Source organism: Nerophis ophidion, linkage group LG21 (assembly GCF_033978795.1).
Source record: "Nerophis ophidion isolate RoL-2023_Sa linkage group LG21, RoL_Noph_v1.0, whole genome shotgun sequence".
In the NCBI taxonomy this organism is placed as follows: domain Eukaryota; kingdom Metazoa; phylum Chordata; class Actinopteri; order Syngnathiformes; family Syngnathidae; genus Nerophis; species Nerophis ophidion.
Genome location: NC_084631.1, coordinates 9,253,903 through 9,269,476, shown reverse-complemented (window position 1 = coordinate 9,269,476; position 15,574 = coordinate 9,253,903). Strand labels below are relative to the sequence as shown.

Here is a 15,574-nt window from a genome sequence, read left to right as displayed (position 1 = left end):
ATTGTGGTCAGAGTGAGACCTCCTTACAACATCCCACTCCTTCATGTGCTGGTACTCCCTAGTCCCCCCGCCCCCCATCACCACCACCATCCAGTCACGTGACCGTGAGCATTAATAGTAATAATAATAACAACAATAATAATAATAATAATGGATAAGTTTAACAATAAGTGAAATCCAAACTTTTTTTTTTTTAAATGAAAATTGTTCACGGTACTTGACCGCGTTCCTTCTCTTGTTCCACCGCAGAGGAAAAGAAAAAGTGAAAGAGGCGGAAGTGTTCTTTCCCAACGTACTCACTTCCTCTTTTCAGCGTGTCGCCGCCTTTGTCCTCCAAGATGGCGTTTTGGCGTCAGTGTGTGCTCGCGGCGTTGCTCCTGACAGGTGAGTAACCGATTTCGGACGGGTCACGTGACCCCGTGCTCATGAGGACGTGGCCTGTCGGCAGGTCTGGCGAGGGAGGTCGCTCGCGTGCGCTACCAGACGTCGGCCCCGTGCGCGGTCAGAGGCTCCACGCTCGCCGTCGGCTGCACGTTCACGCCTCTCATGGCGGTCGTCAGGGCGGTGTGGTGCGTCGACCACCTCATCTGTCACGGCTCCACGCCGTCCGTGTACGACAGCGCCAGGCCCCGCCCTGGCTCGCGCTACCAGTACCTGGGAGACTTGGAGGGAAACTGCACGCTTGTGATCCACGACGTCCGGAAAACGGACAACGGGGTGCTCCGCTTCCGGATGGAGGCTGCTGATTCCATTGGACATTTCACTGGCATCACGGGGGTAAAGGTCAACGTCATCGGTATGGTTAACATCAGTGCGGTTAGTATAGGCACAATTAGCAGGCCTACTGAAACCCACTACTACCGACCACGCAGTCTGATAGTTTATATATCAATGATGAAATATTTACATTGCAACACATGCCAATACGGCCTTTTTAGTTTACTAAATTGCAATTTTAAAGTTCGCGCATAGTATCCTGTTGAAAGCGTCGCGGTATGATGACGCGTGCGCATGACGTCACGGATTGTAGCGGACATTTTGTTCCAGCCCGATCCCAGCTATAAGTAGTCTGCTTTAATTGCATAATTACACAGTATTCTGGACATCTGTGTTGCTGAATCTTTTGCAATTTGTTCAATTAATAATGGAGACGTCAAAGAAGAAAGATGAAGGTGGGAAGCGGTGTATTGCGGCTGCCTTCAGCAACACGAACACAGCCGGTGTTTCCTTGTTTACATTCTCGAAGGTCAAGCTTTACTATAGAATAGAGTGGTCAAGCGAACATGGTTCCCTACCACATGTCTGTCAAGCGGCAGGTTTCGGTGAGAAAATTGTGGTAATAAGTCGGCTCTTACCGTAGACATGAGCGGAGCTTGCGTCGTTCCTCGTGCACCTGTCAAAGAGGCAGCCGCGGGCTCTCTTGCCTCCTCCGACCGGCCGCCCCTAAACGTGGGATGCTTCCACCGTGGAGGAGGGGGGAAGAAAAAGCTGCCTTTGCTTCGCCTCGTCGAGAAACGTGGCTTCCCTCAGAGACACTGGCGGTCACCACACCCGTGGCCACACCCCTCCGACTTTCAGGTACGACCATATAATCTCACTAAAACACAAGTAACACAATAAGCAGATAAGGGATTTTCCAGAATTATCCTTGTAAATGTGTCTAATAACATCTGAATCGCTCCCACTGCCCTGTCTTTTTTTTCTTTCTAGTCCTTCACTCTCACTATCCTCATCCACAAATCTTTCATCCTCACTCAAATTAATGGGGAAATCGTTGCTTTCTCGGTCCGAATCGCTCTCGCTGCTGGTGGCCATGATTGTAAACAATGTGAGGACGTGAGGAGCTCCACAACCCGTGACGTCACGCGCACATCGTCTGCTACTTCCGGTACAGGCAAGGCTTTTTTATTAGCGACCAAAAGTTGCGAACTTTATCGTCGATGTTCTCTGCTAAATCCTTTCAACAAAAATATGGCAATATCGCGAAATGATCAAGTATGACACATAGAATGGACCTGCTATCCCCGTTTAAATAAATAAATGATAAATGGGTTGTACTTATATAGCGCTTCTCTACCTTCAAGGTACTCAAAGCGCTTTGACACTACTTCCACATTCATCCATTCACACAATCATTCACACACTGATGGGGGAGCTGCCATGCAAGGCGCTATCCAGCACCCATCAGGAGCAAGGGTGAAGTGTCTTGCTCAGGACACAACGGACGTGACGAGGTTGGTACTAGGTGGGATTTGAACCATGGACCCTCGGGTTGCGCACGGCCACTCTACCACTGCGCCACGCCGTCCCTATAAATAAGAACATCTCATTTCAGTAGGCCTTTAGCATAGACGTGCTTAGCATCAGTACAGTTAGCATACGCACAGTTAGCACATTTGGCATTAGTACGGTTAGCATAGGCACACTTAGCCTCAGTGCAGTTAGCATAGACACACTTAGCACATTTAGCATCAGTACAATTAGCATAGGCACACTTAGCACATTAGGAATTAGTACGGTCAGCATAGGCACACTTTGCATCAGTACAGTGAAGTGAATTATATTTATATAGCGCTTTTCTCTAGTGAGTCAAAGCGCTTTACATAGTGACACCCAATATCTAAGTTACATTTAAACCAGTGTGGGTGGCACTGGGAGCAGGTGGGTAAAGTGTCTTGCCCAAGGACACAACGGCAGTGACTAGGATGGCAGAAGCGGGAATCGAACCTGCAACCCTCAAGTTGCTGGCACGGCCACTCTACCAACCGAGCTATACCGATAGCATAGGGACACTTAGCACATTTAGTATTAGTATGATTAGAAAGGGCACCCTTAGCTTCCGTATGGTTAGCTTAGGCACACTTAGGACATTTAGCATCAGTACAGTTAACATTAATACAATTAGCATAGACACACTTAGCATTAAAGGCCTACTGAAATGAGATTTTCTTATTTAAACGGGGATAGCAGGTCCATTTATGTGTCATACTTGATCATTATACGATATTGCCATATTTTTGCTGAAAGGATTTAGTAGAGAACATCGACGATAAAGTTCGCAACTTTTGGTCGCTAATAAAAAAGCCTTGCCTTTACCGGAAGTAGCAGACGATGTGCGCGTGACGTCACAGGTTGTAGGGCTCCTCACATCCTCACATTGTTTACAATCATAGCCTCCAGCAGCAAGAGCTATTCGGACCGAGAAAGCGACAATTACCCCATTAATTTGAGCGAGGATGAAAAATTTGTGGATGAGGACGTTTAGTGTGAAGTACTAGAAAAAAGAAAAAGAAAAAAGAAAAGACGACGGCTCTAGGCGGCATTTCAGATGTAATTAGACACATTTACTAGGATAATTCTGGAAGATTCCTTATCTGCTTATTGTTTTAATAAAGTGAGATTGTAAAGACATACCTGAAAGTCGGATGGCCGCGGTGAACGCCAGTGTCTCTGAGAGAAGCCGAGGAGCCAAGATCACAGCTGCCTTTTTGAGCTGCAGGAGGTCCCATAATCCACTGAAGTCTCCGGTAAGAGCCGACTTAATACGTCACCGGTGTGAGGGCTCCACACATCCTCGCATTGTTTATAATGGGAGCCTCCAGCAGCAAGAGCTATTCGGACTGAGAAAGCGACAATTTCCCCAATATTTTGAGCGAGGATGAAAGACTTGTGGATGAAGAAATTTTGAGTGAAGGCCTGGAAGAAAAAAAAAAGGCGAGGGCAAGTGAGAGTGATTCAGATGTTTTTAGACACATTTACTAAAATAATTCTGGGAAATGCCTTATCTGCCTATTGTGTTGCTAGTGTTTTAGTGAGTTAAAGAGTACCTTAAAGTCGGAGGTGTGTGGCCACGGGTGTTTTGACGCCAGAGTCTCTGAGAGAAGTCACGAAGCTGCAGGAGGACGCTGGCTCTGCTGATCTCCGGTAAGAGGCGACTTATTACCACAATTTTAGTTGAAGTGAAGTGAATTATATTTATATAGCGCTTTTCTCTAGTGACTCAAAGCGCTTTACATAGTGAAAGCCAATATCTAAGTTACATTTAAACCAGTGTGGGTGGCACTGGGAGCACAGGGATAAAGTGTCTTGCCCAAGGACACAACGGCAGTGACTAGGATGGTGGAAGCGGGAATCAAACCTGCAACCCTCAAGTTGCTGGCACGGACAATCTACCAACCGAGCTATACCAACCGAGCTATAGTTAGCATTAAAATGATTAGAATAGGCCTTCCTAGCATTAGCAACTTTAGCACAGGCGCACTTAGCATCAGTACGGTTAGCATGTCACAATTAGCATCAGTACGATTAGCATAGTCGATAGAAAAAGCGCTATATAAATCTAATCCAATATTACTAATATTATTATAGGAAGATTTATCCCTTTAGCATCAATATGGTTAACATAAGCACACTTAGCATCATGTCTGTTAACATAAGCACACTTAGCATCAGTACGGTTAGCATAGTCACAATTAGCATCTATACCAGGGATCACCAACCTTTTAGAAACCAAGAGCTACTTCTTGGGTACTGATTAATGCGAAGGGCTACCAGTTTGATACACACTTAAATAAATTGCCAGCAATAGCCAATTTGCTCAATTTACCTTTAATAAATAAATCTATATATATAAAAAATTGGTATTTCTGTCTGTCATTCCGTCGTACATTTTTTTCCTTTTACGGAAGGTTTTTTGTACAAAATAAATGATGAAAAAACATCTAATTGAACGGTTTAAAAGAGGAGAAAACACGAAAAAAATTACAAATTAATTTTGAAACATTGTTTATCTTCAATTTCGACTCTTTAAAATTCAATATTCAACAGAAAAATATGAAGACAAAAACAAGATAATTCGAATCTTTTTGAAAAAATAAAAAAAATAATTTATGTAACATCATTGGTAATTTTTCCTGATTAAGATTAATTTTTGAATTTTGGTGACATGTTTTAAATAGGTTAAAATCCATCCATTTTCTAACGCTTATTCCCTTTGGGTTCGCGGAGGGCGCTGGTGCCTATCTCAGCCACAATCGGGCGGAAGGCGGGGTACACCCTGGACAAGTTGCCACCTCATCGCAGAGGTTAAAATCCAATTTGCACTTTGTCAGAATATATAACAAATTGGGCCAAGCTATATTTCTAACAAAGACAAATCATTATTTTTTCTAGATTTTCCAGAACAAAAATTTTAAAAGAAATTCAAAAGACTTTGAAATAAGATTTAAATTTGATGCGACAGATTTTCGAGATTTGCCAGAATATTTTTATTTTATTTTACATAATAACTTTGAAGAAATATTTCACAAATATTCTTCATCGAAAAAACAGAAGCTATAATGACGACTTAAATTAAAATGTATTTATTATTCTTTACAATAAAAAAAAATAAATTCACTTGAACATTGATTTAAATAGTCAGGAAAGAAGAGGAAGGAATTTAAAAGGTAAAAAGGTATATGTGTTTAAAAATCCTAAAATAATTTTTAAGATTGTATTTTTTCTCTTATTCCAGAAAACACAGACTGAGATGTTCTACCTCTTGTGCGAAACACAAATGCATAAAATGACTTAACACATTAAAATGACTAGTAAAACATTTACAAACACAACAACCAACTTCTAAAATATGGGTGTCAAACTCTGGCCCGCGGGCCAAAATTGGCCCGCCGTGTAATTTCATTTGGCCCTTGAAGCAATATCAAATTAACATTAGAGCTGGCCCGCCGCTGTAACACCACATTCACTGCTAATACGCATACTCGCCAACCCTCCCAATTTTCCCGGGAGACTCCCGAAGTTCAGTGCCACCCCCAAATTTCCCCCCATTTCCACCCGGACAATAATATTGGGGGCGGGCCGTAAAAGCACTGCTTTTGGCGTTCTCTACATGTCGCCACGTCCGCTTTTCTTCCATAAAAACAGCGTGCCGGCCCACTCACATAATATATGCGGCTCATACAAACACACGCAAGTGTATGCAAGGCATACTTGGTCAACAGCCATACAGGTCACACTGAGGGTGGCCGTATAAACAAGGTTAACACTGTTACAAATATGCGCCACACTGTGAACTCACAGCAAACAAGAATGACAAACATATTTCGGGAGAACATCCGCACCGTAAAACAACATAAACACAACCGGACAAATACCCAGAACCCCTTGTAGCACTAACTCTTCCAGGACGCTACAATATACACCCCCGCTACCACCAAATCCCCGTCCCAACTCAAACCCGCCGCCGAAAAAAGGCATTAAATTTGTGTTTTTATTTAATTTGATATGCCATTGATATTTTTTAATTATTATTTGAAACTGGATTTTGTATGTCACTATAAAGTTATATAAGCCTTGCTTGGTCAATATTAATGGTTAATGGTTGTACTTGTATAGCGCTTTTCTACTTTCAAGGTACTCAAAGCGCTTTGACACTTTTTCCACATTCACCCATTCACACACTGATGGAGGGAGCTGCCATGCAAGGCGCTAACAAGCACCCATCAGGAGCAAGGGTGAAGTGTCTTGCTCAGGACACAACGGACGTGACGAGGTTGGTACAGGTGGGGATTGAACCAAGGACCCTCAGGTTGCGCACGGTCACTCTCCCACTGCGCCACGCCGTTTTAAATTAGTTTTTTTTAACTAAACTCAAAAAGCAGTAAAATAAAACCAATGCTAAATGAAAATTAAATTATGTAAATATTGTAACGTTTGCTTCATAGGCAGAATAGATCACATCTGCATTACATGTATTGTCAGCTGCCTCTTGCTAGCAGTTTTTTCACTTTTTGGTTACCAGCAGATTGACCAACTAACTAACAACAAATACATAACGGTGCATGTCTACTTGAAGGGTGATTTAGAAAGCAGACTAAGTTTTGTTCTTTGATGTTAACCCTCTTACACACATGTTTAAGTGTGCTATTGCTATATGGTTTTTATTCGCTTTGGCCTCAGTCTGGACCCCTTCTCCTCCAGCATTGACCTGACCTAATTCTCACATTTTTTGTAAGGGGCGCTAGAAGTTGTCAGACCCATCAGGGATCCTGTTCGGTCTCCCTGTAATGTTTGTCTTTGATTGATACTTTTATTAGTAGATTTCACAGTTCAGTACATATTCCGTACAATTGACCACTAAATGGTAACACCCCAATAAGTTTTTCAACTTGTTTAAGTCGGGGTCCACGTTAATCAATTCATGGTCTATCTCTTGAAATGGATTGTGCTGAAAATCTTAATTTCCCCTCGGGGTGTAATAAAAGTATTTCTGGATTCTGAAAGTTAGCAATGCTCAAATCAAGGCTGAAAAGCCTTTATTCAGAATATGACAACTGGCATTATTTAATCCACACTATTTGACTTTAATTTGAATTATGATTGTGTTATGATTTTAAATTATTTTTTATTATTTTCTCTTTCTGTTTCTCCTTCTAGTAATTTGCACTTTGAATCGTGTATGGACTGAATGAAATTAGCCTAGTTTGCTGGAGACAGGAAAATAAATAAAAAAATGTCCCTTATTTAATACAGACTTTATGTTTTAAGTAGAAAAATAGTAAACATACGTTTTATGCTTAGCACCGTTTGAGTCTCGCTAACAGCTTCCAGTTGTCGTTCCTTCTCTCTTGTTCGAGAAAGTTCCTTCTCGTACGACGCTACTGTTTTTTCAAACAGCGCGAATATTTCATCAGCTGCCGCCATTAGTCGCTCCTTCACCAACTCTTTCAACATGTTTGACGATGTCTTCCAGCGATTACACTAAAGACGCGTTGCTAATGTCACATTTGGATGTATTATCGAGAGACAAACAATGCAAAACTTGTTTGGGTCCCTATTAAAGGATTAATTTGTTCAACCTCGGCCCGCGGCTTTGTTCAGTTTTAAATTTTGGCCCACTCTGTATTTGAGTTTGACACCACTGCTCTAAAACATTAAAAACGACTCCAAAACACATAAAATGACTCCGAAGAGATGCACAGTGACATCTAAGACGTAAAATACTCCTAAAACACACAACAAGACTCCTAAAACACATAGTAAGATTCCTAAAACACATTAAGACTCCTAAAACACGTAAAAAAAACTCATAAAACACGTAGAAATACTCCTAAAAAAACATGTAAAAAGACTCCTAAAACAAATTAAAAACAGAATGAGGTGTTTGCATTATTTTCTCTAAAATGGTCTTTCCGAAAGTTATAAGAAGCAAAGTAAAAAAATAAATGAATGTATTTAAACAAGTGAAGACCAAGTCTTTTAAAATGTTTTCTTGGATTTTCAAATTCTATTTGAGTTTTGTCTCTCTTAGAATTAAAAATGTCGAGCAAAGCGAGACCAGCTTGCTAGTAAATATCCATCCATCCATTTTCTACCGCTTATTCCCTTTCGGGGTCGCGGGGGGTGCTGGCGCCTATCTCAGCTACAATCGGGCGGAAGGCAGGGTACACCCTGGACAAGTCGCCACCTCATCACAGGGCCAACACAGATAGACAGACAACATTCACACTCACATTCACACACTAGGGCCAATTTAGTGTTGCCAATCAACCTATCCCCAGGTGCATGTCTTTGGAAGTGGGAGGAAGCCGGAGTACCCGGAGGGAACCCACGCATTCACGGGGAGAACATGCAAACTCCACACAGAAAGATCCCGAGCCTGGATTTGAACCCAGGACTGCAGGACCTTCGTATTGTGAGGCAGACGCACTAACCCCTCTGCCACTGTGAAGCCCTGCTAGTAAATAAAATAAAAAAAAAAATAGAGGCAGCTCACTGGTAAGTGCTGCTATTTGAGCTATTTTTAGAACAGGCCAGCGGGCGACTCATCTGGTCCTTACGGGCGGCATGGTGCCCGCGGGCACCGCGTTGGTGACCCCTGCGCTATACTGTTAGCATAGTCACAATTAGCATCTATACTGTTAACATAGAAACAATTATCATCACTACAGTTAGTGAATCATCAATTCAGTTCGCATAAACAAAATTAGCATGGGTACGATTAGCATGCTCGCTGCTGATGGTGTTTCCACGGTAACAAGTGTCCGAGTCCAACCCTGTGTCGTCTGCGCTCCAATAGATGAGGCCCAGATGGTGGTGTTAAGCAGTGCCCGCCCCAGGGTGACAGAGGGCGACAAGGTGATTTTGAGCTGCGCTTGCCGCTGCTCCTTCCAACAGCTGGAGGTGCGCTGGTTCCGAGACGGCCACGCCCTGGTAGAATCTGGCCCCACCCTGCAGCTGGGCCCGCTGACCACGGGCGAGTCCGGCAACTACACGTGCGCACTGGCCAGGGACACCGGGACAACGTCGCTGCCCTTCAGTTTGAACGTGGAAGCGCATAAATCCGGTAAATTATTTCTTTTTTTCGCTCGTCAGTCTCACTTTGGAACGTCCCGTTCATCAATCCAAAGCTCATCACACGCGTTCTTCTTTTCGCAGATTCACTCGATGGGTTGCTCGCACCGATTCTTGGCGGAACCTTTGGCCTTCTTTTGGTGTTGCTGAGTTCTATCCTGATCATTTTCATCGTTAAAAGGTGGCTAAGTTAGAGTCGTTAGCCTGCTGATAAGCCCACCTAGCACATACGCGGTTAGCATAAACACACTTAGCATCCGTGCAGGCAACATAAGCACACTTAGGATTTGTGCGGTTAGCATAAACACCCTCAGCATAAGCATACTTCGCATATGCGCAGTTAGCATAAGCACACTTAGCATCCGTGCGGCTAGCATAAGCTCACTCAGCATCCGCACGGTTAGCATAAACACACTCAGCATCCGCACTGTTAACATAAGATACTTAGCATTCATGCGGCTGCTAACTTAGCATAAAACACTTAGCATTCATGCGGATGCTAACTTAGCATAAACACACTCAGCATTCGTGCGGTATGCATCCGCACGTTTAGCATAAGCATACTTTGCATATGCTCGGTTAATATAAGGACACTTAGCATCCGTGCAGTTAGCATAAGCACACTCAGTATCCGCACGTTTAGCATAAGCTCACTTATCAGCCGCACTGTTAGCATAAACAAACTCAGCATCCGCACGGTTAACATAAGATACTTAGCATTCATGCGGCTGCTAACTTAGCATGAGACACTTAGCATTCATGCGGATGCTAACTTAGCGTAAACACACTCAGCATTGCCACGGTTAGCATAAACTCACTTATCATCCGCACAGTTAGCATAAGCACACTCAGTATCCGCACGTTTAGCATAAGCTCACTTATCAGCCGCACTGTTAGCATAAACAAACTCAGCATCCGCACGGTTAACATAAGATACTTAGCATTCATGCGGCTGCTAACTTAGCATGAGACACTTAGCATTCATGCGGATGCTAACTTAGCGTAAACACACTCAGCATTGCCACAGTTAGCATAAACTCACTTATCATCCGCACAGTTAGCATAAACACACTCGGCATCCGCACGGTTAGCATAAGCTCACTTATCATCCGCACAGTTAGCATAAACACACTCAGCATCCGCACGGTTAGCATAAACTCACTTATCATCCGCACAGTTAGCATAAACACACTCAGCATCTGCACGGTTAGCATAAGCTCACTTATTATCCACTCTGTTAGCATAAACACACTCAGCATCCGTACAGTTAACATAAGGTACTTAGCATTCATGCGGATGCTAACTTAGCGTAAATACACTCAGCATTGGCACGGTTAGCATAAGCTCACTTATCATTCGCACAGTTAGCATAAACACACTCAGCATCCGCACGGTTAGCAAAAGCTCACTTATAAGCCGCACTGTTAGCATAAACACACTCAGCATTGGCACGGTTAGCATAAGCTCACTTATCATCCAAACAGTTAGCATAAACACACTCAGCATCCGCACGGTTAGCATAAGCTCACTTATTATCCGCTCTGTTAGCATAAACACACTCAGCATCCGTACAGTTAACATAAGGTACTTAGCATTCATGCGGATGCTAACTTAGCGTAAATACACTCAGCATTGGCACGGTTAGCATAAGCTCACTTATCATCCGCACAGTTAGCATAAACACACTCAGCATCCGCACGGTTAGCAAAAGCTCACTTATCATCCGCACAGTTAGCATAAACACACTCAGCATCCGCACGGTTAGCATAAGCTCACTTATTATCCGCTCTGTTAGCATGAACACACTCAGCATCCGTACAGTTAACATAAGGTACTTAGCATTCATGCGGATGCTAACTTAGCATAAACACACTCAGCATTGTCACGGTTAGCATAAGCTCACTTATCATCCGCACAGTTAGCATAAACACACTCAGCATCCGCACGGTTAGCAAAAGCTCACTTATCAGCCGCAATGTTAGCATAAACCCACTCAGCATCCGCACGGTTAACATAAGATACTTAGCATTCATCCGGATGCAAACTTAGCATAAGACACTTAGCATTCATGCGGATGCTAACTTAGCGTAAACACACTCAGCATTGGCACGGTTAGCATAAGCTCACTTATGATCCGCACAGCTAGCATAAACAAACTCAGCATTGGCACGGTTAGCATAAGCTCACTTATCATCCGCACTGTTAGCATAAACACACTCAGCATCCGGACGGTTAACATAAAGTACTTAGCATTCATGCGGATGCTAACTTAGCATAAGACACTTAGCATTCATGCGGATGCTAACTTAGCGTAAACACACTCAGCATTGGCACGGCTAGCATAAGCTCACTTATTATCCGCATTGTTAGCATAAACACTCAGCATCAGCACAGTTAACTTAAGACACTTAGCATTCATGCGGATGCTAACTTAGCATGAGACACTTAGCATTCATGCGGATGCTAACTTAGCATAAACACACTCAGCATACGTGCGGTAAGCATAAGCACACATAGCATCCGCACAGTTATCATAAGCATACTTCGCATCTGCGCGGTTCATATAAGGACACTTAGCATCCGTGCGGTTAGCATAAGCACACTTAGTATTTGCACGGTTAGCAGAAGATACATAGCATTCATGCGGATGCTAACTTAGCATAAGAAACTTAGCATTTATGCGGATGCTAATTTAGCATAAACACACTCAGCATTTTTACGGTTAGCATACACACACTTAACATCTATGCGCGTTTAATATAAGCACACTTAACATTTGTGCGGTAAGCATAAACACACTCAGCATCCGCAAGGTTAGCATAAGCATACTTCACATATGCGCGGTTAATATAAGCACACTTAGCATCCGTGCGGTTAGCATGTGTTTGAGCATAAGCATACTTCGCATATGCGCGGTCAATATAAGCACACTTAGCATCCGTGCGGTTAGCATCAACACACTCAGCATCCGCACATTTAGCAGAAGACACTTAGCATTCATGCGGATGCTAACTTAGCATAAGACACTTAGCATTCATGCGGATGCTAACTTAGCGTAAACACACTTAGCATTGGTACGGTTAGCATGAGCTCACTTATCATCCGCACTGTTAGCATAAACACACTCAGCATCCGCACGGTTAACATAAGGTACTTAGCATTCATGCGGATGCTAACTTAGCGTAAACACACTCAGCATTGGTACGGTTAGCATGAGCTCACTTATCATCCGCACTGTTAGCATAAACACACTCAGCATCCGCACGGTTAACATAAGGTACTTAGCATTCATGCGGATGCTAACTTAGCGTAAACACACTCAGCATTGGTACGGTTAGCATGAGCTCACTTATCATCCGCACTGTTAGCATAAACACACTCAGCATCCGCACCATTAGCATAAACACACTCAGCAGCCGCACGGTGAACATAAAATACTTAGCATTCATGCGGCTGCTAACTTAGCATAAAACACTTAGCATTCATGCGGATGCCAACTTAGCATAAGACACTTAGCATTCATGCGGGTGCTAACTTAGCATAAATACACTCAGAATCCGCACAGTTAGCATAAGCATACTTCGCATATGCGCGGTTAATATAAGGACACTTAGCATCCGTGCGGTTAGCATCAACACACTCAGTATCCGCACGTTTAGCAGAAGACACTTAACATTCATGCGGATGCTAACTTAGCGTAAGACACTTGGTATTCATGTGTATGCTAATTTAGCGTAAACACACTCAGCATTGGTACGGTTAGCATGAGCTCACTTATCATTCGCACTGTTAGCATAAACACACTCAGCATCCGCACTGTTAACATAAGATACTTAGCATTCATGCGGCTCCTAACTTAGCATAAAACACTTAGCATTCATGCGGATGCCAACTTAACATAAGACACTTGGCATTCATGCGGGTGCTAACTTAGCATAAATACACTCAGCATTCGTGCGGTAAGCATAAGCATACTTTGCATATGCGCCGTTAATATAAGCACTTAGCATCCGTGCGGTTAGCATCAACACACTCAGCATCCGCACGTTTAGCAGAAGACACTTAACATTCATGCGGATGCTAACTTAGCATAAGATACTTAGCATTCATGCGGATACTAACTTAGCGTAAACACACCCAGCATTGGTACGGTTAGCATGAGCTCACTTATCATCCGCACTGTTAGCATAAACACACTCAGCATCCACACGGTTAACATAAGACACTTAGCATTCATGCATATGCTAACTTAGCCTAAACACACTCAGCATTGGCACGGTTAGCATAAGCTCACTTATCATCCGCATGGTTAGCATAAACACACTCAGCATCCGCACGGTTAACTTAAGACACTTAGCATTCATGCGGATGCTAACTTAGCATAAGACACTTAGCATTCATGCGGGTGCTAACTTAGCATAAACACACTCAGCATTCGTACGGTTAGCATACACACATTTAGCATCCATGCGGCTAGCATAAGCGTACTTCGCATATGCGCGGTTAATATAAGCACACTTAGCATCCGTGCGGTTAGCATCAACACATTCAGCATCCGCACGTTTAGCAGAAGACACTTAGCATTCATGCGGATGCTAACTTAGCATAAGACACTTAGCATTCATGCGGATGCTAACTTAGCATAAGACACTTAGCATTCATGCGGATGCTAACTTAGCGTAAACACACTCAGCATTGGTACGGTTAGCATGAGCTCACTTATCATCCGCACTGTTAGCATAAACACACTCAGCATCCGCACGGTTAACATAAGATACTTAGCATAAGACACTTAGCATTCATGCGGATGCTAACTTAGCATAAACACACTCAGCATTCTTACGGTTAGCATACACACACTTATCATCCGCGCGGTTAGCATAAGCGTACTTCACATATGTGCGTTTAATATAAGCACACTTAACATCTGTGCGGTTAGCATACACACACTCAGCATCCGCAAGGTTAGCATAAGCATACTTCACATATGCGCGGTTAATATAAGCGCACTTAGCATCCGTACGGTTAGCATGTGTTTGACGTGGCGCTCTGGCGTTTTTGCAGGAATTGGCGGAAGGCGTCAGCCGAGAACGTCAAAGGTCCGGACGGTGAGATGGAGCACTCGGTGAGTATGTGAGCGACTAGTATCCCATCATGCACCTGTGCGATGAGTGCATACTTTTAAATGTGTGTGTGTGTGTGTGTGTGCAGAGTAATTTGCCGTCGCCTGCAGAGCGTGCTGGACCAGACAGACAGGAAATGAGCCACAGCACAGAGGAAGTCAGCTACGCCTCTGTCCAGTTTAAACAAAAGACAGTGAGCAGGTACCACACACACACACACACACACACACACACACACACACACACACACACACACACACACACACACACACACACACACACACACACACACACACACACACACACACACACACACACACACACACACACACACACACACACACACACACACACACACACACAGTAGTGCCCACATGGAAAGTGTGTTGTTGTCTTCAGACCAGCGATGGACAGCGGAGACTTTGTGGTCTACTCAGCAGTGGCGAGCGCATTGTGATGACTCAGCAGGATTAAGGATCAATGAAAGTTGCCCTATGATAAGTGTTCAATAAACAAAAAAAATGGTGAGGATCGCTGACTCATGATTGGTCAAAAGCATCGTCACACTAAAAGGGGAACTGCATTTTCAAACCCCTCAAAGAGCTTCACAAACCACGACGACACCCTCAGATCTGAACCCAGAGCCGAGGAAGAAATATACTCAACCAAGTCCAGTCCATAGGGAGGCCGGGAGGAGGAGTCCACCCCTGGTCCCGACTTGGAAACAGCTTGCACTTCCTTCATGGAAACTGATCCGCGGCCGCTTGATAACCTCCCCACGCAGTAGAGGGGGGCAGAGCAGAAAAAGAAGCGGCAGATCAACTGGTATAAAAAAGGTTGTCTATTTAAAGGCCTACTGAAATGAGATTTTCTTATTTAAACGGGGATAGCAGGTCCATTCTATGTGTCATACTTGATAATTTCGCCATATTGCCATATTTTTGCTGAAAGGATTTAGTAGAGAACATCGACGATAAAGTTCGCAACTTTTGGTCGCTAATAAAAAAGCCTTGCCTTTACCGGAAGTAGCAGACGATGACGTCACCGGTGTGAGGGCTCCTCACATTGTTTATAATGTAAGCCTCCAGCAGCAAGAG

At 43.5% G+C, this 15,574-nt stretch overlaps 1 protein-coding gene across 1 annotated transcript; it reads left to right on the top strand.

Moving 5' to 3' along the window:
• Window positions 1–269: 269 nt before the first annotated feature.
• LOC133539704 (uncharacterized) lies at window positions 270–15,005 on the top strand. Its single transcript, XM_061881811.1, has 7 exons — window positions 270–384; window positions 449–796; window positions 9,080–9,346; window positions 9,439–9,535; window positions 14,419–14,479; window positions 14,566–14,678; window positions 14,877–15,005. Exons 1-7 carry the CDS (start codon window positions 339–341, stop codon window positions 14,932–14,934), a joined length of 990 nt encoding a protein of 329 aa, XP_061737795.1. The 5' UTR covers window positions 270–338; the 3' UTR covers window positions 14,935–15,005.
• The last annotated feature ends 569 nt before the right edge of the window (window positions 15,006–15,574 follow it).